We start from the raw sequence: 26630 nt of genomic DNA, 5'->3' as shown, positions 1-26630 counted from the left end.
ACATTGGCAGTGTTAACTGGCACTAGGCCCTTGATGTATTAGAAACCGAATTATAAAATGTAATGTCATTCCTCATCCAAGGTAAGAAGAAGCCAGTGCTATGGTGGGCCAAGAAAAGGGGACTAACACAGGTACCTGCCCACAGATACATCTGTCTGGTTAAGACTTTGTAGTTTCTGCCCAGTGCTTAGAGGAGAGGGGTTGACTGAGAAAGTTTTCCTTTGTGTTACTAAAGAGAAGTTCTGAGGTAGCCTGTTTATCTGAGCATGGGCTGGGCCATCTGAGGGTGAGGAATCACGAAGAGCATGAACAAGCATCACAAACTTTTCCTTCTTCTTTCTTCTTCTACTGGGCAGATGTTGGTGGTGTTTAAATCTGCCCCTATCCTCAAGCGGGCACTCAAGGTTAAGCAGGCCATGTTGCAGCTGTACGTATTAAAGCTGCTGAAGATCCAGACCAAGTACTTGGGGCGTCAGTGGAGGAAAAGCAACATGAAAACCATGTCAGCCATCTATCAGAAAGTGAGGCACCGCATGAATGATGACTGGGCTTATGGCAATGGTGAGTAGTCTGAGGGTTGGCCTCCATTTACCCTCCTCTCATGGGTAGTAAAATAACTGAAACTGCCATTTTTGCCTTTGCACTGGAGAAGTGTTATTGCATGCTCTGGGTGAGGATAGAAACCACCATAGGTTGAATCCCTTTGCAGTAACTTCCATGGGACTACATGAGTTCTGACATTTATGTCCTGAGAGGCTTAATGCTCCCGGAGAAAGAGCATTGCCCTGGATGTTAGAGAACCTTAATTCTGCTCTTAGTTGGCCATTTGACCTTGGGTTGGCCACTTGGCTACTCTAGGCCTCCTTTTCTACATCTGTGAAAGGACAAATGAAAGTGAAAAATAGTCCACGCAGTTTAACTCTGAGATGGTGTAATTCCAGGGCAGATATGGTGGGGTCAGGCCAAGCAAGGGGTGTCACTTAGAGACCCTGGACCAAAACAAACAACTCTGGAGCAGATTTCTGCAATCCAAACTGGCCTTGAAGCCTGTTAAATGAGGACGTTGGACGAGATGAATCCTAGGAATCTTTTTTTTTAAAATCTCTTAATATTTGATGAGTCTATTAAATCTAAGTAAGCTCTCCCTTAAGCAGACAGAGTATATAAACCTGCATTTTCATAAAGGAGAGAAATTAGAGAATGATGATTCACATTCTCCAAAAGACTGACTGTAGGACTCACAGAATCACAAAATGTTCAAAAGGGGCCGTGGAGGCTATCTACTCCAGATCCTTCATTTTGTAGATGAGGATGAAGAGGATGAGGATAACTAGTATTGGTATAGCAGTTTAAGTTTTGCAAAGCACCTATGAGATAGATATGAGATAGATTTGATCCTTCCAACAACCCTGTTAGGTAGCTGCTGTTTTTTTTTTTTCAAGTAAAGGCATTTATTCCAGGTAACACACCAAGCAGGCTTCTCGTTAAGGGAGGTAATCTGCCACCCACTTAAAGGAGGGAGGCCAAAGCTTAAGGGAGACCCCAGCTTTGGGAAGGGGGTGGCTCCTTAATGGAGACAGCAGGGTAGCTGCTATTTTATCCCCATTTTGCAGATAGGAAATAGCCTGAAGAGATGGAATGACTTGTCCAGGGTCATACTGCCCTTAAGTGTGTGAGACAGGATTTGAACTCAGCTCTTCCTGACTCCTGGGTGCAGCACTTTATCCACTGTGCCTCCTGGCAGAGGTAGAAACTTCAATTCAGGCAAAATCACATGCTGAAATTCTTCAAGTGGCAGAGCTGGAAATTGACGCCAGGCCTTCTTGCCTCCAAGCCCAGGGCTCTTTCCATTTTCAAGGGCTTGAAGTTCCCTTAAAATAGAATTCAATCTGTCCAGTTTTCTCCCTTTCATAAAGTAAGGTTGGCCTGCGTAGACCAAAATGAAGGGTCTGCTGGCTAGGAATCTTAATTATACAGCGAGTTTTTCAGGGTACACAAAGAGAGGTTTGCCCTATGTTTATGTAGCTCTAATAAAGGCTTACTGGCAGGGTGGCATGTGCTTGTTGGCATTTATAACAAGTTCCAACTTTGGATGAGTTCAGAAAACAAGGATGACTATCACAGGGCTGCTCCAGGCATCACCAGAACTCTTCTACCGGGGACCATAAGCCATAATTAGCAACTTAAATTCTTGGGATGTTTTTAGTTAGGTGAATAACTCGTTCAACAATTGGCGACATCCGTCACACATGTCTGACGTTTATTTACTTTGACACTTTGTTGCTGTCCTGCCTCCTCAGCCTCAATCCAAATTCTGCTTCCTCATAATGAATAATGCAGCAGACTCCATTCTTATAAGGCCATAGAACTTGCAAATACTTTGCTTATAGTTTTTTTCTGAGAGACAGATTAGTGTGGAGGTGTTATGATCCCCATTTTACAGAGGAAGAAACTGAGACTCAGTATCACACAACTAAGTGTCAGAACTGAGGCTCAAACTCCAAGTCTAGTGTTCTTCCTAGTCTACCTCCACCCCCTTGCTTCTCAATGAATCAATTAATGAGGCATAAAGGACACAAATTAAAAAATGAAAAAAAAATAGCATAGCTTAAGCAGCTCTGAGGAGAATCCTTAAGGCTTCTAACCTCTAGCCCTGAGGTAAAAAGCCAAGTAGAATGTAGGGGACCAAAAGGGATGAACAGTTTTATTGAGGAGGGTGTCCCAAAAGTTATAAACTTTAAAAAATTTTTTTTTAAATTTTTAGGCAGTTGGAGTTAAGTGACTTGCCCAGGGTCACACAGCCAGTAAGTGTCAAGTGTTTGGTCTGAGGCCAGATTTGAACTCAGATTCTCCTGACTTCAGGGCCTGTGCTCTATCCACTGGGCCATCTAGCTGTACCTGCAGTTATAAACTTTAAGAGCTTTGTCTATTCCCACTCCCACCTAGGTAGTATACCTGGGAGTATCTATACCTTTCAGAGCCTCAGTTTCTTCATCTGTAAAAATGGGAATGGTCTCATTTGCACTAGCTATCTCCTGAGGTTATTGTGAGGGAAAATGCTTTGTGAATCTTAAAGCATTCTATAAGTACAAGTGAAACAAACATTTGTCCTTGTTTCAGAATTGTGGGATTTCCAGCAGGCACTAAGAGACTACCCCCATTAAGTAGATTTTGAAGAAATTCCAGAGAAATGTGCTTGGAGGCAGGTCTTCCTAGCAGTAACTTCCCTCAGATTCAAGCCACAGTGCCCCATGTTCCCTCCTATCTATCAGAAGTTGAAATTTCCCACTTCTACTTCCAAAGAAGTTTGTGGAGGGCCGAAAACTACTGAAAGCTGACCACCCTTTATGTCAACTCACCAGTGACTTCTTTGTGGTTCCCTAAGACCAAAACTCCCTTCTTTGGCCACCAGTCCTGGATATATGTTGACTTTCCTATTGGAATGTAAGCAACTTGAGGGCAGGCACTGTCTCTCTTTTTGTACTTGTGTCCTTAGCACAGGACCTGAAACATAGTAAGTACTTAAAACTTTTTCATTCATTCACTCCTTGTGGCTGGATCAGAAGGGTGTAACCCCAATGATACGTATGCTTCTGTTATCATCCTTCTCCCTCTTCCCCATGCAGACATTGATGCCAGGCCATGGGACTTCCAAGCAGAAGAGTGCACTTTAAGGGCCAACATTGAGGCCTTTAACAGCCGGCGCTATGACAGACCCCAGGACTCAGAGTTTGCACCTGTGGATAACTGTTTGCTGAGTGTCCTGGGGCAGAAGCTGGAACTCCCTGAGGATTTCTATTATTCATATGAGCTCTGGTTGGAGAGGGAGGTGTTTTCACAGCCCATCTGTTGGGAGGAGCTACTCCAGAGTCACTGACTGGGCTCTCATCTGTGTCCCACACAGTGTTGAATGCCATGGGGAAAACACCCCCCTCACCACACACACACACACAAATGGGATCCTGCCCACTCTGCTCCCTCCACCTTTTAGAAGCTCTCCTAATTTTAATTCAGATCCAAAGCTCCAGGTCCAGAATGGGGAGAGCTTGGTTTGAAAGGTTAGGGGAAAGGGGAGCAGCTGTCTCAGCCCTAGATCCTTCTTTCCCTGCCCATCCTCTGGGAAAACGGTCTAAATCCAGGACACACCTGGTGGGATCAGGGCAAGGGGTGGAAGACAGGATCCTAGGACCAAAACATGCTACCCTAGAGCCAATTTCCAAGATCCAGAATGGCTTTGAATACTAATGAGTCTTATGGTGGGGGTGGGGAAGGCTCCAGATCAGGGACACTCTGGACTGGATTTCTCCCTGTTTCCCTTTGCCTTTGGTGGCTAGGAGAGCATTCCCTAGGCTCTCTGGGGCTTTCTGACCCATGGCATTCACTTCAGTGTAAGACTTACAACCCTTATTATCCTAAACTAGGTAACTAGTAGTGCAGAATGAAGGAAGACAAGTGTTTTTGTGGTTCAGTCCTAGGTTTCTTAAGACTTTGCCTGGGGTTTTCCCCAAATGCCAGCTTTGAAATTGGGTTCTCTTTTCAATCTCTTTCAAAGATATCTCAGGCACCCATACCCTGTCAAACCATATAGGACTGTACAGGAAGTCAGTATTGTTTCAAGGCCATTTTGGGAGTGAGTCAAGCCTGAGGATGGAGGACAGAGGCTCCATACATGCATGCACCCTCCTCCCTCCACTGCATGCACACACACACACACATGCATGCTTCTAAAAATCATCTGCTATAAGTGGAGCTACATAAGAGTTCTAGCTAATACTTGCAACATTTCAATAGACCTTTTTCCCCTACAGGACAGATCTATTCTTCAATATAGGATCATTCCTAGATTGGAGAAGATAAAGTTCTATACCCCAAGCCCTGCATGTGGGAGTACAGTATATACCATGTATAATGATTATTTTCTTTGTTCCCTAAAGAGTCTGTACTGGATTTCTAAATGATTGCCCTGTCTCCTCTGTTAGAGTCTGACACCATTTTAAGAAGAGACAACTAGAGTGGAACACCCAGGTTTCCTCAGAACATGTTTTCTATTTCCATAATTTCCCCAGCTCCTGAATGTACAAGCCTTGAAGAAAATTACCCTTTTTTGCCCACTTCATTTTTCAAAAGACAAGTTAACCACAGGAGAGCATAGTTATTATATGAAAACTATGTCATTCGTACGGCAGATCGATTTATTTTTTAATTGAATGGAACAGCAAAAACAGCCTGGCTTACCACTTTTTTTTCACCTTCCAACTTGATTAATCTACCTACCCCTGCAATTTCAGTGTCTTGGGGAGATTTAGCAATGGTGCTTCCACCTGAAATCATTTATGCCTCTTCAGAAATTTAAGGGCTGGTGTGCCAAGCTGCCTTGTCTTCTCCATGCTATGTAACAAAACCACCAGCTTCCTGATAGAAAGAAGGCTGAAAGGCCTCTCTCCTTGTACAATAAAGACCAACAGTCCCCTCGGCCCAACAAAGATAGCCTATGGCCTTATCTCTTTCAAATTAATGCCTTCCAAAATAATCTTTCTGTTTTCTCTATAGCTCCAGCAAAGCTTCTTAAAGCTCCTGCAGAAACTAGCTATATTCACTCCTTTCCTTGTGAAGAATAGAGACTTTGTTTCACTCATGGTGTTATTAATGTTACAGCATGTTGTTATTGATTCTCAACTTAACGTAATAAAAATTTATTAAGCACCTCCAGAGGCAGCATGCCGAATTACAGAGGTATCAAAAATGCAGCCTGCATTGGCCAGCAACACTCCCCAGTGCCGACATAATGTTCATGTGTGATTATCTAAGTCAGTATGCAGGCCATGGTGATCTTTAAGAATGGTTTAGGGGCCCCCCATTTCTTTTTGAGTTTGAAACCTCAATGGGTATTGAATATGAATTGGAGTCAGGAAAACCCAGGGCTGAAGTTTGGTCCCTGATACCTGCTGGCTGTGTGACCCCAGACAAGGCATTTAACCCCTCAGTCAAAGCCTTTAACCCCTCAGTGTACCCCTCCCAACTTTAACCAAAATGCTTAACCTGGGGTCCTTGAACTTTTTTTTTTAATATTTAATGACAATTTCAACATTCTTGGTTTTTTCTGCAGTCCCCTATGTATTTTATCTTCGGCATTTGAAAACATTATTCAGAGAAGGTGCCTATAGGCTTCCCTAGATTACCAAAGGGGTCTGTGACACCAAAAAATGTTAAGAAACCCTGCTGTAAGACTATACATTGCAGAAAAATCTTTCAAAACAGAGATCGCCAACACCAATGAAGTCATAAGTCCAGACCAAAATAAAGAAGGGACAGCAGAGAAATGTGCTGGATTTTAGAACAGATTCAAAGGTAGTAACATAGGTCCTGTCTTCCTGAAGGAGGACATATCTAATAGAGATACAACAAATGTATATGCCAATAACTTTCATACAAGATGGGACATAATATGCACATCAGGGAGGTGCCAACAAAAAGCATAATGATGTTGGAGGCAAGAATGGCCCCAGAAAGGAAATAAGGCAAAGCTACAGTAACAGAGCCTTAGGTTTTACACTTTGGGTGGTCATGAGTTCAGTTTTGGGGCAGAATGTGACCATGTTAGCCATGAACTTTCATATGACTTAAGGTTTTAATTGGCTATGATAATAGTGCCCAGTAGGGTTTATAGCCATTTGCTGAGCACAATGTCTGTGAATTCTATTAGGCTAGAATTGAAGTGGTAGTGATTTGAATGAAATGGCAATTTTCCAGGAAATAACAATCATAAATATATTTATTTCATAGGCCTCTGAAGAATTCACATTCTTAAAAGCATGTGAATAGGCACTAAGGTAGAGGGGTTTTTAAAAATTATTGTTTAATATTTTATGACAGACTAATTTCACATTCTTCACAACTCCTCGGTAATCAAGATTTATTATCTGTGCAGATGAAGAAACTGAGGCACAGAATTTTTTTTGGCTGAGTCCCAAAGTCCTGCCCCTGACTTATTGGGAAGAAGAAAATAAAGGAATAAGCATTTACATAGCATCTACTATGTGCCAGGCATTGTGCTAAGCACTTCACAACTGTCTCATTTGAGACAGCAACCCTGGGAGATAGGTGCTGTTATCCCCATTTTACAGCTAAAAAACTGAGACAAATAGGTTAAGTGACTTGCCTAGGGTCACATAGCTCATAAGTGTCTGAGGCCACATTTGAACTCAGGTCTTCCTGACTCCAGGCCCTGCACTCAGTCATTATTAGGAATAGCATTTATGGAGTTTGACACTTGGCCCCGGTATTCTACATTTTAGATAGCTGTCATTCATCTTCACAAGGGAGTCGGTCTAGGTCTCAAAAAAATAGATCCTTCTGGACCTTTCAGTGAGGTAGCTAGATGGCACAGGAAGAGTAAGAAGAAAAGTTCTGGACTTCTCATGAGCAATGTATGACTTCAAATCCTTAGATACTTGTATGAGACCGTGAACAAATCACTTAACCTCTGTCTGCCTCAGTTTCCTCATTAAATTGGTAATAATAACAATACCACTACCTCCCTGGGTTGTTGTGAGGATCAAATGAGGTAACAGATGTAAAGTGTTTTTGCAAACTTTAAAGCCCTATATAAATGCTAGCTATTATTATGCTAGCTATTACTCTTCCAATTAGAAATCATTTGTGTGGCAGGGCATATAGACAGACTCACCAGCCTTTGGCAGTTATCAGTGAGGGAAGCTCTGGAACATCACTTGACTGACCTGGATTGTTGAGAAGCTCAGCCCTGAAGGTGTGATCCACATTTGGGTTCAATGCTGTTGACTTAATATTTTTCACCTGGGGAACACTTTAATACAAATCAAGTTGGGTTAATGATTTGATCTGGAACCCTCCGCATGAAAGAACAGAATGGTTTATTTTAGATGTAAGTTAGTAGGGCATAATTGAAGAAACTGCTTTCAGGCACTAAGTTAAGTATTTATTTATGACACCCACTTCAGGTGAGCAAAAATGGAATTCTGGAGAATCTTCTGCAAATATACATAATGCGTAACCAATATATGTTATCCTTTGTCTACAAAGATGATGCTGTAGACAAATATGCTGACTTGGTTTTTTTTCCCCCAAGGAATGGATTTTGTGCTAATCCGTCCATATTCATTCACTCTTTGGGGACAGTGACACACATTTACAAGAGAGCTTGCTAGTGCTAAGGATACAGTTCATGGTCAAGGAATAATGTGAAGCCAACTGGCCTGGCCAGGAACTGATGGCATGAGCTTGACCTTCTTTGTGTCCTAACCAATTAGCTAACCAATATAGACACTACTTGGTATTAGAGCCCAGGGATATAGCAGGTAAGAGCTCTGCCACAGATTCCTTCAGGGATGCTAGAAACTATGCTATTAAGGGGCTGGCTGGTGGTTTAGGGCAAGAAGGAATTCAACTGCCAAGTACCTAGGCACAAATATGACAGTCTAGTTGAGACAAAGCTGAGATGACTCACCATGGACTAATTCAGACAAAAGCAGGATCTTCCAAGGAACTGTATTATAACAACTCCCAATGTGAAGTAGATTCAAGGGTGAGAAGAGGTAGTAAGCCTGAATCCCACAAGGGAGAATTTGAAGAGCATGAGTCAGAAACCAGTGACAAGGTGATTCAAAATTGGGGCAACCAAGTGGAAGCCCAAGAAAGAGTATCCAGAGGGAGAAAGCAGGATCTAAGCTGAAACCTCCAAGAAGGAAATCACAGTAGAAGTCAGGATATGGACTCTTCAGTTATACCTATCCTATTTTTAATGTGATACTCCACAGTTGAGACCACAGCTTCCTTAGCTGCAAGCTGTTCTATGATCATAGATTTAAAGATGGAAGAGACCTTAGCCATAATCTCATCTAGCAGGTCAAGAATAGTCTTAGAGGTTTTCAAATACAGTAAATACCAATAAATAGAATCCATATAAATAAAAGCTCTTTGGGGAGAATTCTCAATGATTTTTAAGAGTTTAAAGACCAAAAAGTTTGAGAATTATTGATCTAGTCCCTTTATTTTATAGAAGTGGAGACAGACTCAGAGAGAGAAAGAGACTTACCCAAGGTCACAAAGCAGCAAATGTCATAGATAAGACTCTATCTCCAAACCTAATACTATTTCCTCTAGAGCAAGAATTTTTACCTTTACAGGTGTCTTGGACCCCTGGTGATGGATCTCTTCTCAGAATAATGTTTTTAAATACATAAAAAAGGTTTCAAAGAAAATGTAGTTGTCAATTTTTTATTTGTTGTTTATTTATTTATTTTTAACCAGACCCAAGTACAAGGATCCCAGGTTAAAAATGCTTGCGCTAGATTTCTGCTCTTGCTTAAGCACTACCCCTGCCCACTAGCATCTCTACAATGTGTTGCACCTGGTACCAGTGGGCCCTGGACAACAACTGCTGCTAAGATCTACCTCATCTTCAACGTTATCAGATTCCGGTTGAGCCTTCCCTGCAACAAAATGTCCTTTCTATTACATGGAACAGTCTTTCAAGAATTATTGTAGGCTTTTGTCATAAACAAAGATATTCATGAGTCACCCAGCTGACTCTGTGGCAGCTAGTTCTGTTCCGAGAGATGATTAATAATAATGAATCTTTTTAAATGGTGCTTTTCACATCATCTGTATCAAAAAACCCATTTCAGATTAAATATATCTAGAGAATGCTATTAATTATCCATATGTAAAGTAACCATTGTCAGCCTGTGAGCCTCCTTCTGGTTCATTTTATTTCAACCAATGAGATAAAAGCATGCTTGTCAGTTGAGAGCAGGGATGGTGACAGAAAGGGGGGAAAGCTGATTTACAGCTTTCATAACCCCATCACTCACCACCAAGCTATTCACAGAGCAGCAGCAAAGTAAGGAGTAGATGCTTCACAAGAAAAAAAGATGGAACAAAAATAGTTAATGGGCAATTGGAAGCCAGCATAAGTAAGGTAATAATAGCTGTGCTCTGAGTTCAGGTCAGTTGGCCCAAATGAACTACATTCCAAGACAAGTGAAAAAATTGTGGCTGTGATTGAGGAGACACTGTCCATGTTCTGAACAAGACAGTATAATTCCAAAGGACCAATAATGAAGCACGCTTCCTGATAGAGGGTGATAGACTCAAGATGAGACATACGTTTTCGGACATGATCAACGTGGGAATTTGTTTTGCTTAACTATGCATATTTCTTAAGAACTTTTTTCTCAGTGGGAGGGTGGAGGTAGGAGGAAGAAAAAATTATTGTTAATTGAAAAAAATGAATTTAAAAATGGGAGACGTGCTACTATACTACCCTAGAGATGTCTGGATGGATGGCTTTCTGTTTGGTTTTTGTTTTTTTTGGTGAGGCAATTGGGGTTAAGTAACTTGCCCAGGGTCACACAGTAGTTAAGTGTCAAGTGTCTGAGGGCAGATTTAACTCATGTCCTGACTCCAAGGCTGGCGCTCTATCCACTGCACCACCTAGCTGCCCCTGTATAAGGAAGGAGAGAGAGAGAAAAAGAGAAAGAAAAGAAAGAAAGAAAGAAAGAAAGAAAGAAAGAAAGAAAGAAAGAAAGAAAGAAAGAAAGAATACTTCAAGTTCTAAATGCTGTTGACCTTGCTCCTGATCTTGCATCTGACTTTTAAATATATTATTAAAGAGACAATTTGTGAGCATTTACAAATAGAGGAAGCAATTGTTTTAAGAGAACAAGTGTGGGTTATGTTCTGAAACTGTAATAGTCACACATGGCTTAAGTCACTTTGGGCCTTCTTTTTTGAGTGTTACATTCTCCAAATAGCCTAAATGATCAGAAAATACCTGATTTGGGTAAATGGTATGAGAACAAATAGAATTAACAGTTTTCCATCATTGCTCTTCTAGCATAACAATTTTGTGAGGGAGAGAGGGAGGAGTTAGGATCCACCTTAACTCTATACATAGTACCCCTCTAGCTAGGGCTGAATGAACAATAGGACTGGCCAGCTCTATACCTACTCTAACAAGGTTTTCATTTATCCCTATCAAATTTAAGCTTATGAGCTTCACTCCACTATTTCAGGCTATGAGGATCTTTTTGGATTCCAATTCTATCATCCAGAATATTAGCTATCTTTTTCCTGAGGAATCCACCACACATTTGAATAGCATGCTATTTATGACTGCATCTGAATCACTTATGCTCTTAATGAAGCCATAATGACTCTTAACAATCACCACTTCCCTTTCCAAGAGTTCAAAAGCCATCACTTTAATTATAGGTTATAGAATTGTGCCAGGAATCAGAGTCAAGCTCTCTGGTCTATAGCTGAAAATCCTCACTTTTTCCTTGAAGAAAAAAACAACAACAACAAAGTTTGCCTATATCCTGTCAAAGGAACACTAACTTAGGGTTGAAAGGGACCTCAATGACTATAGTTCAACCTCTACTTGACCCTCTGGACAAGTAGTCTTCCAGCCTCTTGCCTGAGGACCTCCAACTATCTCCTCCCAAAGCAGCCCATTCCACTCTTGGACAGCTCCAATTGAGCCTAATTTGCCTCTTTGCAGCTTCCACTCATAACTCTCGGTTCTGCCCTTTGGGGTCAAATGGGCTATGTCTTCATACCTCTTTCACATGGTCAAGCTCCAAGCACTTGAATACAGCTATCTTGTCCCCTCTGAATATTGTCTTCTCCAGGCTAAACATTCCAAGTTCCTTCAACCTGACATGGACTTACGGCCCTTCACCACCCTGGTTGCCCTGTTCTGAACCCTTTCCAGCTTGTCAGTTTCCTTCCTAAACTATCATGCCCAAACCTAAACACAATACTCCAGAAGTAGACTGACCAGGACAGAAATGATACTAATAATAATGATAACAATAATCATAGCATTTATTTATATGACCCTTTAAGGTCTGCAAAGCGCTATACATGTCTCATTTTATCCTCACAACAACCCTATGACAGGTACTACTATTATCCCTATTTTACCGATGAAGAAACTGAAGCTGAGAGCTATGAAGTGACTTGTCTGAGAACTAAGCTAGCAAGTGTCCAAGGTAGGACTTGAAGTGAGGGGGCACAGTAGATAGAGCGCTGGGCCTGAAGTCAGGAAGACCTGAATTCAAATATGGCTTCAGATACTTACTAGCTGTGTGACCCTGGGCAAGTCACTTAATCCTGTTTGCCTCAGTTTCCCCACCTGTAAAACGAACTGGAGAAGGAAACGGCAAACTATGCCAGTGTCTTTGCCAAGAAAACTTCAAATGGGATCAGGAAGAGTCAGACGTGATTGAAACAACTGAACAACATGTGTTAGAGAATACAACAAACAAAAAGAAAGACAGCCTCTGCCTCCAGGGAGCTTTTTTTCTAAGGGAAAGGAGCTAAAAGCTCAAGGGGCAAGGTGGAAAAGTACTCTGAAGAGTCAGGAGCCGAGCCAGGTTAGAGGTGGGCCTGGCATGGAAGCTATGCCTTTTCAATGTAGCCTTTGATCACATTAGCTTTTTGGCTGCCACATCACACTCTCAACTTATCTTGAGCTTAAAATCCACTAAACCCCCCTCAGACCTGCTTACTTACTAGGTGTGTGTCAACTAGCTTCTTCACACCTGGCTTCATCTGTAAAGTGAGGAGCTAAACTAGATGGTCTCCAAGGTCCCTTCCAACATTTAATCTTATGATTTAGGATGGCTAGATGTGCACCGGCAGATTACTTCTACTCCAGGCCAACCGTTCCAAAAACTGGTCCAGGAGGACAAGAGTCTGTCTTGGCAAGTCTTGACTGGGGGTCCAAGGTCAATAGGGTCCCTTGCTTTTGTTACAGACAGCAAGTCTGGTAGTTGGCAATTTTGGATCAAAGAGAGTTTCAAATTTTTTCTTGAAAAGTTATGGTTATTTGGTTTTCTTCTCTTTTAAAAAAATCTAATCAGTTAAATAGTTTGTCTAAAAAAAAAGCTAACTCCTAGTTTTGTTAATTCAGTGAGGTTTAAATTCACAATAAAAAAAGAAAACTTTATTTTAAATATATCTTTGACCCCTCCCCCCAGAGGAACCCTTTCACAGTGTCCAGTGGATGAAGGGCTATCTCTCATAAGGTAGGAGGCAGGGACAGCTGGAGCTAGCTCTTATTGGAAACCATTTGTTAAATTTTCAGTGTGAGCATTTACATCTCAGAAATCAGCAGTCAGGGCTCAGATTCTTAAAATCTAGCCAATAGATCACTAACGTTCAGATTCCTTAAGAGTCTGGCCTATGTGGCTGATCTTTAATAAACCTTGTCTTTGGCTGGGAAAAAAAAAAAAGAAAGAAATCAGCAGTCTGTTTGATTTATTGTTTTGTTGGTTGTCTAGACTTAAAGTAATGGAGAAAACATTAATAATATAGATTAAACTTCAAAGGGTGTTCTGCCTTTCAGAGAGCTGGTTGTTAAATATTCACTATACATCCCTGATTAGGAAGCCACACGGTAAGCAGTCGGTTCTGTCTGACAAAGGCCAGCTATGCCCATCCAATAAGGAGTCCTTAGCAATGGAGGCTTGTGAACAATTTCCATAGGGTCGGAACTCTGAGAAGTCCCATGACTGTTAGGTAACAGAGTCTAAGAGATTTATGGTGCTGTCAGTGGTCAAGATAGCTGACTCTGCTTCCAAAGCCACCTCTCCCTTCCTAGTCCACTAAAAATGTTCCTCAGTGTACAAGCAGCCAATTCTGCAGAGCTCTGGTCCAATTATTACTACAGAACAGCAGTCTCTGCCAAAGTACTGCTGCTGGGCCCCCACCATCAAACCACATGGAGTTCTACCAATGGTTTGGCCATTGTCTAAACTGAGAAAAAGTCTTTGGGTTAGCAGAGGAGACAATATTCTTAAATTCTAACCTAGGAAGCTTGCTAGTGATTAGGGATCTAGTGACTAAGGATCCTGGGACAAACTTGGTCCAAGAAGGCACAGCAAACCAAAGTTCATCAGGATACCAAATCCAAAGGGAAAACATTACTGTAGGCAGAACAGTGAGGGCCTGACTTGTTCTTTTGGGCTCTAGAGGGCAGAACTGGGATCAGTGGGTAGAAGGTATAAGGTGGCCCATTTCAGCCTGACATAAGGACAGATATAATAAGATCTAGAGCTATTCTAAAGTGGAATGTGGGATGTGCTTACCTTGGAGGTAAGCCCCGGTCCCAACTCCCACCCTGCCCCTCACTAGAAGTCTCTGAGCACACCTGGATAACCACTTGATTTATATTCTTATTTATTATAGCCTTCCCTAGCCTCTAAAAGAATATATGTTCTTCTATGCCAAAGGGCAATCAAACTGTGCATTCCCTTTGACCCAGCAATACCACTTTTAGGTCTGTGTCCCAAAGAGATCATAAAAAACGGGAAAAGGATCTACATGTACAAAAATATTTACAGAAGCTCTTTCTGTTGTGGCAACAAATTGGAAATTGAGGGAACGCCCATCAATTGGGGAATGGCTGAACAAGTTGTGAGATATGAATGTAATGGAATGCTATTGTACTGTAAGAAATGATGAGCAGGCAGACTTCAGAAAAACCTAGAAAGACTTGCATGAACTGATGCTGAGTGAAGTGAGCAGAACCAGGAGAACATTTTACACAGTAACAGCAACATTGTGCGATGATCAACTATGACAGACTTAGCTCTTCTCAGGAGTGCAGTGATCCAAGACAATTCCAAAAGACTCATGATGGAAAATGCTATCCACATTCAGAGGAAGAACTACAGAATCTGAATACAGATCTAAGCATACTATTTTCACTTTTTTTGTTCTTTGTTTTTGTGATTTTTCCCTTTTGTTCTGTTTCTTTTTTCATATGACTAATGTGGAAATATGTTTCACATTATTATACATGTATAACTTCTGTCAGATTGCTTGCTGTGTCTGGGAGGGGGAAGAGGTGAGGGGAGGGAGAAAAATTTGGAACTCAAAATCTTATGAAAAATGAACATTGAAAACTGTATTTATATGTAATTGGAGAAAATAAAATACTATTTACCAGAAAAAAATGTATGTTCTTTGAGGATAGAAAATGTGTTAAACTTTTTTTACTTTCTTTGTATCTCTATCACTTAGCATAGTGCCTGGCACATAGTAGATGCTTTATAAATGTTTCTTCTTGTTGTTGATTACGATGCTGATGATTTTTACCTTTTGTCTCTAGTGCCACACAAATAGTAAACATACAGATTTTTTTTTGAGGCAATCTAGATTAAGTGACTTGCCCAAGATCACATAGCTAGTAAGTGTCTGAGGTTGGGTTTGAACTCGGCTCCTCCTGACTCCAGAGCCAATGCTCTATCCACTGCCCCAAGTACACAGATTCTTATGGTGATAGTGGTAGTAATAGATGTTGTAGAGGAGGATCGTGATTTGGGTAGGGCATAGTAAAAGATCTCTGAAGTCACTTCCAACCCTAAATTTATGATTCCACGAACAAAGTGATTTCTTAAACAGTGCAAAGGAAGCAAAGGGAGGAAGCAAAGATATACTTGCACTGGCAGATGAAACATTATGAAGATATACATTTTCGAAGCTATTTGTACAGGCGTGTCCTAATAGTGAGGTCTCAAGAACACGCAGACTATCCTAACTACTTATGCATTCTTTCATATAATAACAGAGGACTGCCCAGTGAACCAGTCCCTACAACTCTATGAAGAGGGCATAGGTATGTTTAGCTTATACAGTTCTCCACATGGAAGAGTCTAGGGAGACTGCTCCCAGGAGTCATGATAACATGTAATGAAGTACATTGGAGAGATTTTGGAGTATGTATAAACTTTCTATAACTGGTTCTGATCTGCTAACCACATGGCCAATGGCAGCCTCTGATCGACTGAAGTTTCAGGATCAGAGTTGGGGGTACTTTCCAAAAGACTTAATCAGCTTCAGCCTGTTCTCTCTTTGTTGGATCTCTGCTGTTGGTTTGACTCCTTCGCTGATGGCATCTGGTGAAAAACAATCCTGCAAAAGGAGAGGGTTTAGGCCTTTTCCCGATGAGACCTCCAAGACAGTGAGGCCAAAGAGTGCTTACTACATTTTTGTTTCCACTAGGGAACTTTCTATAGTACTGATAACCCATTAAGAACCTTTGGTCTTTTAAACAAAAATTTGCAAGAGGGTAGATTCTATAGGGCCTCATCAATGTAAGTACTCCCTCTGTTACTGCTACAAGTCTGCCTGTTCCTAAGCAATTATCATTCCTGTCCTCCTGTAAATCCACCAGAGGGAGTACAGACAATCTGATTCACATTGGAATCAGAGATTAGGTTCTTCAGATTTTTATTTTCATTTTTGCAGTAAGGAGTAAAATTTAAATCCTTACAAGTAGTAACAGGTGCACAAGAAAACACCCTGTCTATCTGTTTGTCTCCATCCGATCTCAAAAAAGCACAGAAAACCCACTTTCAATGTACCATAACCATGAATTCCCTTTCTGAAGAAAGCTAGCTGGACAGTGGCCCTCCATGCATAATCTTGTGAAAATGCCTATTGTTGATGAAAACACTATGAGCTTAGCTGAGGTCTAACCATTCTCTTGAAAACAGCAGGAACAGCAAATAGCAACTCTTTAGAAAATATAAGTGGGTAAATATTACCAGTATTTGCTATCAAAATTGCTAAAAATGACTGCACATGTATAACCTATATCAAATTGCTTGGAGGAGAAGGGTGGAGGGGAGAGAAGGAGGGAGAGAATTTGGAATTCAAAATTTTTTTAAATGTTAAAAATTTTGATTTACATGTCATTACATGTAATGAAGAAAAAATAAAAAATAAAAGAAAAAAACTGCTAAAATTCTACCTTGATTATAAAAAAAATCTTTATTGCTGACTTTTGTTTTTATATAACCTATATTTTCCAAAGTATCCCCTCCTCCTCCACTTCCCAGAAAGCCATCTCTTATAAAAATAAAAAAGGGGTGGGGGAAGTTCAGCAAAACTAAGCAACATAATGAGAAATTCTGACATCATATGCAGTGTGTTCTAATATCCATAGTCCCCCAACATTTGTGCAAAGAAGCTGTTGTAGGTGCCCTCTTCACCTCTCTTCTTTGAAACTAAGATTGGTCATTATATTTCCCAGTTTTGATTTGGTTTTGATTGTTTTATTATTGCTGTTCTTTCTATTTACAATATCATATTCATTATGTCCATTGCTTTCCTAGTCCTGCTTACTTCACCTTGTGGCGGTTCATACATCTTCCCATGCTTCTGTGTATCACATTCATCATTGAAGAAAATTAACTGTATTATTCTGAACTTGGCAAACAACAAAATAAAATGATCATTTCCATATACATAGTAGAACAGAAAAAGAGAAATGTATATGAATTTGCAAATACTCTGTTTGCTTTTCCTTCTAAGTATATAATAAATTTAACAAATAATTTCCAAAGCTGCTTGTCTTTCCTTCTGGCCTTCCTTCTGTTATGTTTTGTGCATTTTTTAAAAATGCACCAATGATCATTTCTCTTTCTTTCTTTCTTTCTTTCTTTTTTCTTTCTTTCTTTCTTTCTTCTTTCTTTCTTTCTTTCCAGTCTTAACACTGAGCCCCTTCCCTTCCACTCCCTTACCCCAAATTGAAAAAAAAAAAAGGAAAACAAAACCTTTGTTACAAATATGTATAGTCAAGTAAGACAAATTTCCACATTGGCCATCTCCAAAACCATGTCTCATTCTTGCACCTCTCTGTCAGAGTGAGGGTAGCATGAGTATGTTATATCATCGGTTCTTTGTAATCAAAGTTATTCATTCCATTGATCAGAATTCTTAAGTCTTTCAAAGGTGTTTATCTTTACAATCTCTCTCTCCTCTCTCTCTCTCTCTCTCTCTCTCTCTCTCTCTCTCTCTCTCTCTCTCTCTCTCTCTCTCTCTCTCTCACTCTCCGGGGCAGGCCTGCTACATCTCCTTCCCTGAGGTTCCAGCACACCTTAAGGAGTTTGTGGGATGTGTCTTTCTCTGCCTTTGCTTGAGCCCCTAATAGCTATGTTCTCCCTATTTGTTAGGGGCTAGTGACTAGAAACCCAGTTCCATTTAACCACTTAACTTTGATTGGTTTTTACAAAGAAATATTCATTTCAAAGACATAACAAGAACGAGCATACAAATATTTTCCCCAATTTCTCTGGATCATACCCTACCTCACCTGGTCTCTGGAGGAGTAGGCTCAAAAATTAGCTCAGTTCCTACACAGCATTGGTCCTACCAAGTCCATGCCCAAAGGCAGGACTGTAGTCAAATGAGCCATTATTTCAGCTTTCACTGGCATAGGTCCAGAAGGTCACTCTCCTAGAGTGACTTACTACTCCTCTAGGCATTAATAGGCACCAGATGGGCTGGTGGTACTACCCAGACTGGATTCTGACTCCTGATTCCTGTACCTCAGTCTCCCAATCAAGTTGGAGATTCTACTCCCTGCAGAAAAAAAAATAATCCACTCCCTAGAACAGAAAAGAATGAATGAAAAGGCCAAGGACACAGGCTCATTTCAGGTGAAGAAAGCCTTCATCACCACACTATCAGAGTACAACTGAAGACAAGGAGGCTAACATACAGTTGACTTAGGCCTTTTTGAAGACATCAACAATTCCAGTTACACAGCCAATTTAAAAAAGCCTCCTCCCAACTATCTGGCATAAAATAAATGTCTGCTCATGCCCTACAGTCTCTCTAGGCACTTGCCTTTCATATCATCATGGTCTTCCTAGAAAACATCTCCCAGTGTCCTCCTTCACATGGAGAGATGCCATCTGAACAAGCCAATGGGGTCTGGGAAGGTGCCAGGCCCCCATTACACAAGTTCTGCTTTCAAGGTTTTTCTGAAACCATAATTTTTCATCACTTTCTTGTGGCACAACTGTATTTGATCAAATTTATATACCATAATTTATATACCAAATTTATAAAACAGCCATTGTCTAACTGATGGGCACCATTTTAATTTCCAGTCATTTGTCACTACGAAAAGAGCTGATATAAATATTTTTGCAAATACAGAACCTTTACTTTTCTTTGATTTTTTGGGGGGAAAGGCCTAGTAATGGTATTGTTGGGTCAAAGGGTATGAGCAGAGTTTATCAAATTTGGGGACATAGTTCCCAATTGCTTTCCTGATATTTCTTTCCACTCATTAGTCTCCCCCTCCCACCAACCCACTGCTTTCTACTTTTCAATCCAAGAGCTGTAATCAAATCATTACCTACTATTACCTACATTGACTAGAATGAAAATGTTAGTGAACTAACTAACTAATTAACTAACTAAGTAAAAGAGTGAACTCTTCTCTATTGGCCACCATTCCCGTCTGTGTTGTCTCTTTCCATTAGAATGTAAGCTTCTGGAGGGCAGAGGTTGTCTTGATTTTGCATCTGTATCCCTGGCACTTATATAGTACTTGTCACATGGTAAGCATTTAATAAATGCTTTTCATTCACTCACTCATTCACAGCAATATTCCGCTGCATGCATATGTCACAGTTTGTTTAGCTGTTCCATCATTCCCCCCATTCTATTTTGTTTCTACTTGTTTGTTACTATTTTTTTAAAAAGTGCTGCTGCAAATATTTTAGTGCATATGGGCTATTTCTTTTGCTCCTTGCCCTTCTTTGGGTATATGCCTGGCAGTAGGATCTCTGGGTCAAAGGGTATGTACATTTGAGTGACTTTCTTTGCATGATTCAAAATTGCTTATCAGAATGGTTGGGAAAATTGACAATTCTACCAACAATGCTTGAGCATGCTTGCTTTTCCACACCCCTTTCAACACAGGATACTTTCAGTGTTAGTAATCTTTGCCAATTTGCAGGATATGATGTGACACCTCAGAGTTGTTTTAATTTGCTTTTCTCTTATCATTACTGATTTGGAATAGCCTTTCATATGATTAGGAGTTTAAATTTTTTCTTTGGAAAAAATATCATATCCTTTAATCACTTATTTTTTGGAGAAAGGCTTTCCATTTGTGGAATAATGTTATATAATTCTATTAGTTGCCTACATATCTTGGATATCAGAACTTAATCAGAGATATTTGATGCATTTTTCTCCTAGCCAACTACTTCCCTTCTTATCCTATTTGTATTACTTTTATCCATACAAAAGCTTTTCCATTTTAAGTAACTGAAATTATTTTAAATTTTATAATAGTCTCTATTTCTTGTTTAGTTAAGTTCACCCCCTTCATTTTTTTGGAAATGGTTAATATATATTTCTGGACATGAACAATGTAGGGATTTGTTTTGTTTGACTATGCAACTTTGTTACAAGGATTTTCTTTTTCTTTTGTTTGTTTTTTTCCAGTGGAGGTACGTAAGAAAAAGAAACGCTTGTTAATTTGGGGGGAAATTTATTTAAGAAAAAAAAGAAGAATCCATTCCTACTCATAGCTGTGAAAAGTAACTTAGCTGTACCATATGATCTTTAGTATTCAGGTCACGTATCTATTTTGAGTTTATTGTGGTATTTGATGTAAGATACTCATCTAGATTTGATTTCTGCCCAGCTGGTTTCCAGTTTTCCCATCAGTAGTTGTCAAATAGGGAGTCCTTTCTTAGGTAATTTATGTTCCTACCTGGAATTTTTAACTACTATCTTATCATACTTTAGAGGGAGGTAACTTGGCCCAGTGGATATAGGGCTGACCTTGGGGTTAAAGAGATCTGGGTTCAAGTCCTGCATTTGACACTTAAAGGTGTCATTTGACACATAAATGTGTGACAATGAATAAGTCATTTAAACTTTCAGTGCCATGAGACAGCTCTCTAAGAATGTGAGTTATAGACAAGTTAATGATCTGCATTCACGAGAGAATTTTCATTCACATCATCGTTCCTGACATTGATGGAATTAGAAGTCTAAATACTTCCCCCCAATATTCTCCCACCCTCAGAGGCTGACTGACAGGTGGCTATTATGGAGAAAAATAACTTCTCTTCCATATTTTTTTTCCTCAAATTAAGGGAGAGAGAAGATATGCCAAGTACTGGAGTGGAAGATATAGTAATTACTTCAACAGTCAGTTAATAAATATTTATTAAGCATTTAATGGTGTGCCAAGCACTGTGCTAAGGGATAGGGATACCAAGAAAGGCAAAAAATAGCCCTTGCCCTCAAGGAGCTTGAATTCTAACAAGGGAGATGACATTTCAACAACTATGCACATACAATGTAAATGGGAGATAAATCTCAGAAGAAATGTCCTAGCATTAAGAGGAGTCAGGTCTCGGGGTAGGGGAGATTTAGGCTGAGCATTAAAGGAATCCAGGGAGGCCAGGAGGTGGAAGTGAGGAGGAAGCGCATTCCAAGCATGGGGTACATACAGCCAATGAGTGGTAGAAATGTCAGAAGAGAAAAGGGGACTTTTATAAGAGGTACTGAAAAGGTAGAATCTACAGGATCTTGCAACAGTTTGGATATAAGGTGGAGGAGGTTAAGAGAGAGTGAGGGTTTGAGGATGATCACACCTAGGTTTTGAACCTGGGCAACCAGGAGGATGGCAGTACTTTCACAATCACAGGGAGGTTTGGAAGAAGGGAGTGTTTAGGGGAAAGATAATGAGTTCAGTTTTGGAGACGCTGAGGTTGAGATGCCTCCAGGACATCCAATTTCAAATGTCCAAAAGGCAGTTGGTAATAGAGGGCAGGAGCTTAAGAGAGAGATTAGGGCTGGATATATACATGTAGGGTAGCTAGGTGGTGAAGCGGATAGAGTACTGGACCTGGAGTCGGGAAGACTCATCTTCCTGAGTTCAAATCTGGCTTCATACACTTACTTGCTGTGTGACCCTGGGCACATCATTTAACCTTGTTTGCCTCAGTTTGCTCATCTGTAAAATGAGCTGGAGAAGGAAACGGCAAACCACTCCAGTCTCTCTGCCAAGAAAACCCCAAATAGGGTCAGGAAGAGTCAGACACAACTGAAACAAGTGACCAAACAACAATACTAATATATACATCTAGGAATCATCTGTCTGGAGATGATAACTGAATTCATGAGAGCTGATGATATCGCCAATAGCATAGCACTGAGAAAGAAGAGGCCCAGGACAGAGCTTTGGGGGATGCTCAGATTTAGCAGGTCTTACCTGAATGAAGATCAGCAAAAGAGGCTCAAAAGGAGCAGTTTGATAGATAGGTATGAGGAGAGAGCAGTGTCACAAAACCTAAAGAGAAGAGAGTACCTAGGAGAAGAGAGTAGATTGACAGGGTCAAAACAGATCATCAGTAACTTTGGAGAAAGCAGTTTCAGTCAAATGATGAGATTAGAAGCTATACTGCAGAGACCTAAAAAGAGAATGAAAGGAAGTAAAGGCACTGATTGCATACTGCTTTCTCTTTTTTAGGCAATTGGGGTTAAGTGACTTGCCCAAGGTCACACAGCTAATAAGTGTCAAGTGCTTGGTTTGAGGGCATATTTGAACTCAGGTCCTCCTGACTTCAGGGCCAGTGCTCTAACCACTACACTGCCTAGCTGCCCCCTGCATGCTGCTTTCTCAAGGAGTTTTGCCATCAAAGGGAGTTTATGGGATGATCGCTATCTAGGGATGGATAGATTAGGTGAAGGTTTTTGTAGGCCAGTATACAAGGACTGATAGAACAGCAGTGAAAGAATAGACCAGACAGAAAACAATGACTTAATAAGACAAGCTTAAACAAAATTAAAGACTGAAAAAAATGAAGACAATCTAAGAAATATGATACCAAACACAACTGCCTTGGAAAACAAGTCAAGGAGATATAATCCAAGAATTAACAGACTATTTGCAAACCATTATAAAGAAAAGTTGGGCTATCAAATTTCAAGAAATTATAAATGAAAAATTTCCTCTTAGAACCAAAGGATAAAATAAAAATAGAAAGACCACTGGTCACCTCCAGAAAGAAATAACAAAATGAAAATTCCCAGGAATGTCAAAGCCAAAATCCAGAGCTTCTAGGTCAAAGGAAAAAAAACCAAACAAGTAATAGCCAGTTTAGTATCAAGGAGACACGATCAGGATCACACAAGACTTAGCAATTGCCATTGTAAAGGAGAGGAAAAGTTAGGATAGGATACTCCAGATACTCCAAAACGCAAACAATAAAAGCTGAAAACCAAAGATAATCCACCTGGGAAAACTAAGTACAATACTAACAGATAAAAAAGTGAATCTTTAATGAAATAGAGGATTTCCAGGCATTCCTGAAGAGAATGTTAGAACTGAGCAGCCATCTTGAAATGGAATGGTAAGAACCAAGAAAAAGATAGATACACATATTTAATGGAAAGGAAATATGTGGGGCTGGATTGTTTATAATTGTAAATAGGGGACAAGAAACAAATGATTTCTCAGAACTCTAACATCTGAAAGGTTCACAGAAAAAGATAAAATGACAAAGGGTTGTGAGTGGTTTTATTCTGTTTTAATAGTCTTGGGAGAAGAAAAAATGAGAATAATAAGGGACTCTATTAAAGAAGAAAGGAGGAAGAAGTGGAGGGAAATCACTACTACATGACAGAAGTGAATAAGATGAAGCGTGTATAATCACGGAGGAAGAGGTAGGGAGCATCCCATGAATATTTTTTATCTCAGCTGGATAAAAAGAAAATTGAACACACACACAAAGAGATATTTCTGTAGAGAAGCACATTAAATTCAAAAGGAAAATAGTAAGGGATAGAGACAAAGAAGATGTTGAGAGGGGTCTAAAAGGCAGAGCAGGACAGGTAAGGAAATATTCATAAGCAAACAAAGCTAAATATTGGAGAGAGGAATATGAAGGGGGGATTAAAAGGAAAGGAAGAAAGAGTTAAAAAGCCTGAGATTGGGGAAGAGGTAGAGAAGAATTGCAACAGAGAAAAAATAGGTTGTTCAATGTAAAAGATTATGTCAGGCAAACCCTTCTTTTATGACCTTATCTATCGTCTGGGGTGTGGGAGCAAAGAGAAGAAAAAGTTCAAGTGGACAGGATGAAGCAAAATACCAATTAACAATCGTAACTGCAAATATTGGAATGAACTCACCCATAAAACTGTAGAGTACAGCAGAATGAATCAGAAAATAGAATCCAACAATTTGTTGTTTACAAGAACCATACTTGAAATACGATTCACATGAATTAACACAAGGAGCTGGCAATTATATTTCAGCTAAAGCAGAAAAAAAAAGACAGAGGTGGCAATCATGATTTCAGATAAACCTACAGTAAATATAGACATGATAAAAAGAGATAAAGCAGGGAAATTACATTATGCTAAAAGGCACCATAGATAATGAATCATTATTAATACTTAATATACAAGCACCTCGTAATATTCCATCCAAATACTTATAGGGAAAGTTGATTAAATTAGAAGGAGAAATAGATAGTAAAACTATAAGAGTAGATTGTGCTATAAGAAATGATGAGCAAGCAGACTTCAGAAAAACCTAGAAAGACTTGTAAGGACTGATGCTGAGTGAAGTGAGCAGAACCAGGAGAACATTGTGCACAGTAACAGCCACATTGTGCAATGATTAACTTTGATAGACTTAGCTTTTCTCAGCAATGCAAAGATCTAAGATATCTCCAAAAGGCTCATGGTGGAAAATGCTATCCACATCTCAAGGAAGAACTATGGAGTCTGAATACAGATCAGAGCATAGTATTTGCTTTTTTTTCCCCTTCTGTTTTGTTCTGTTTCTTCTTTCTTATGGTTCCTCCTATTGGTTCTAATTCTTCTTTAAAACATGACTAATGTGAAAATATGTTTAATAGGAATGTATATGTAGAGCCTATATCAGATTGCATGCCTTGTTGGGGAGAAAGGGGAGGAGGGAGGGAGAGAAAATTTAAAACTCAAAAGCTTATGGAAGTGAATGTTGAAAGCTAAAAATAAATTAATTTAAAAAACTATAAGAGTAAGGGACCTTCTATTCTAGAATAACATTTTTTATTAATTAATTTTGATTTACCAACAATCACTTCCATATGCTTTTGTGTTTAAAATTTTTCTTCCCCTTCCTCCCCATCATCTTCCCCAAGACGGTGCACAATCTGATATAGGCTATACATATACATTCCTATCAAACATATTTTCACATTAGTGATACTGTAAGTAAGAATTAGAACCAATAGGAGGAACCATAAGAAAGAAGAAACAAAACTCAACAGATGAGGAAAAAAATAGCCAATGGTATGTTTCTATCTGCATTCAAATTCCATAATTCTTTCTTTGGATGTGGATAGCATTTTCCGTCATGAGGCCTTTGGAGATGTCTTAGATCCTTGTATTGCTGGGAAGGGTTAAAGTTTATCAATATTAGTCATCACACAATGTGGTTGTTATTGTGTACAAAGTTCTCTTGGTTCTGTTCACTCAGCATACATGTCTTTCCAGGTTTTTCTGAAGTCAGCCTGTTTATCATTTCTTATAGCACAATAGTATAGAATAAAATTTTTTTAAAAATTAAAGATATAGAGCTCTGGTAATTGCTGAATGGCAACAGAAAGGGATTTATATATTCTCAGCTATATATGACACTACCATGTATTGGAGCATAAAAACTTCACCAAAAATGTAGAAAAGCAGAAATACTAAGTGTATCATTTACTGATCACAATGCAATAAAAATTATATTCAATAAAGGGTCCATAAAGAAAGAATTAAAAATAATAGCAATAACAATGGTAATAATAGTTAATATTTATGTAGTGCTTGCCACATGCCAAGTACTATGTTAAAGCACTTTACAATTAATATTTCATTTGATCCTTTCAACAAACTCAGGGAGGTAGATTCTATTATTATCCCTATTTCATAGGCAAGGAAACTGTGGTAAACAGAAGTTAAGTGACTTGCCCAGGGTCACACAGCTAGTAAATGTCTCAGGTCACATTTGAACTCAAGTCTTCCTGATTCCAGCACTAGCACTCTATTAAATACTTAAATACTACCAGCCTCTATTAAACACTAATTAGAAACATAATTCTAAAGAACTTAATTCTAAAGAACTGCTAGCTCAAAGAACAAATTATGGAAACAATGGAAAATTTCATCAAAGAAAATGACAATAATTAAACAACACACCAAAACTTATGAGACACAGCTAAAGTAGTTATGAGGGGGAGAGAGAAAGAAGAAATCAATAAATTGGATATGCAATTGAAAAACAACAAATCAAAACCCTCCAGCTAAATAAGAAGGTAGAAATTATACAAAATTAAAGAAGAGATTAATGTAGTTGATAACAAAAGTCCATTGAATTAATAAAGAAAACTGGAAGCTTTAAAAAAAACTAATAAAATAGACAAATGGCTAGCTAGTATGATTTTTTTTAAGTGAGAAGAAAACCAGGCTTTGTAAAAAATGGAAAAGATAAATTCATAATCAATGAAGAAGAAATAAAGAAAAATATTATGATAAACTACTTTGCTCAATAGCGTGCTAATAAAACTGATAAATTAGAGGAAATGGGTGAACTCTTATAAAAATATAAAATATCCAGCTTGGCAAGTGAAACAATAGACTTTTCAAATAACCCAATATTAGAAAAAGAAACTGAAAAAGCCATAAATGAACTCCGGGGGTGGAGAGGGGCAGTGAGAAATAGTACTAGATGGATTTACAGGTGAATTCCAACAGACATTTAAAGAACAATATACTGTTTA

The 26630-nt window shown here is 39.3% G+C and overlaps 1 protein-coding gene across 4 annotated transcripts in view; it reads left to right on the top strand.

Moving 5' to 3' along the window:
- The window catches only part of STRIP2 (striatin interacting protein 2), an 85572-nt gene extending 79863 nt beyond the window's left edge, over nt 1–5709 (top strand). For all 4 annotated transcript variants that reach the window (XM_021002311.2, XM_021002314.2, XM_021002312.2 and 1 more), the window contains 2 exons: nt 357–561; nt 3627–5709. In XM_021002311.2, coding sequence (XP_020857970.1) covers nt 357–561; nt 3627–3877 — 456 coding nt within the window. In that variant the 3' untranslated portion in view covers nt 3878–5709. The remainder of the gene's footprint in view (nt 1–356; nt 562–3626) is intronic.
- Nucleotides 5710–26630: the final 20921 nt, after the last annotated feature.

This window comes from Phascolarctos cinereus, unplaced genomic scaffold (assembly GCF_003287225.1).
Source record: "Phascolarctos cinereus isolate Bilbo 61053 unplaced genomic scaffold, phaCin_HiC Scaffold_1;HRSCAF=81, whole genome shotgun sequence".
Taxonomy (NCBI): domain Eukaryota; kingdom Metazoa; phylum Chordata; class Mammalia; order Diprotodontia; family Phascolarctidae; genus Phascolarctos; species Phascolarctos cinereus.
The sequence above is the reverse complement of the archived record's forward strand: the minus strand, read 5'-3'. Positions and strand labels throughout refer to the sequence as shown.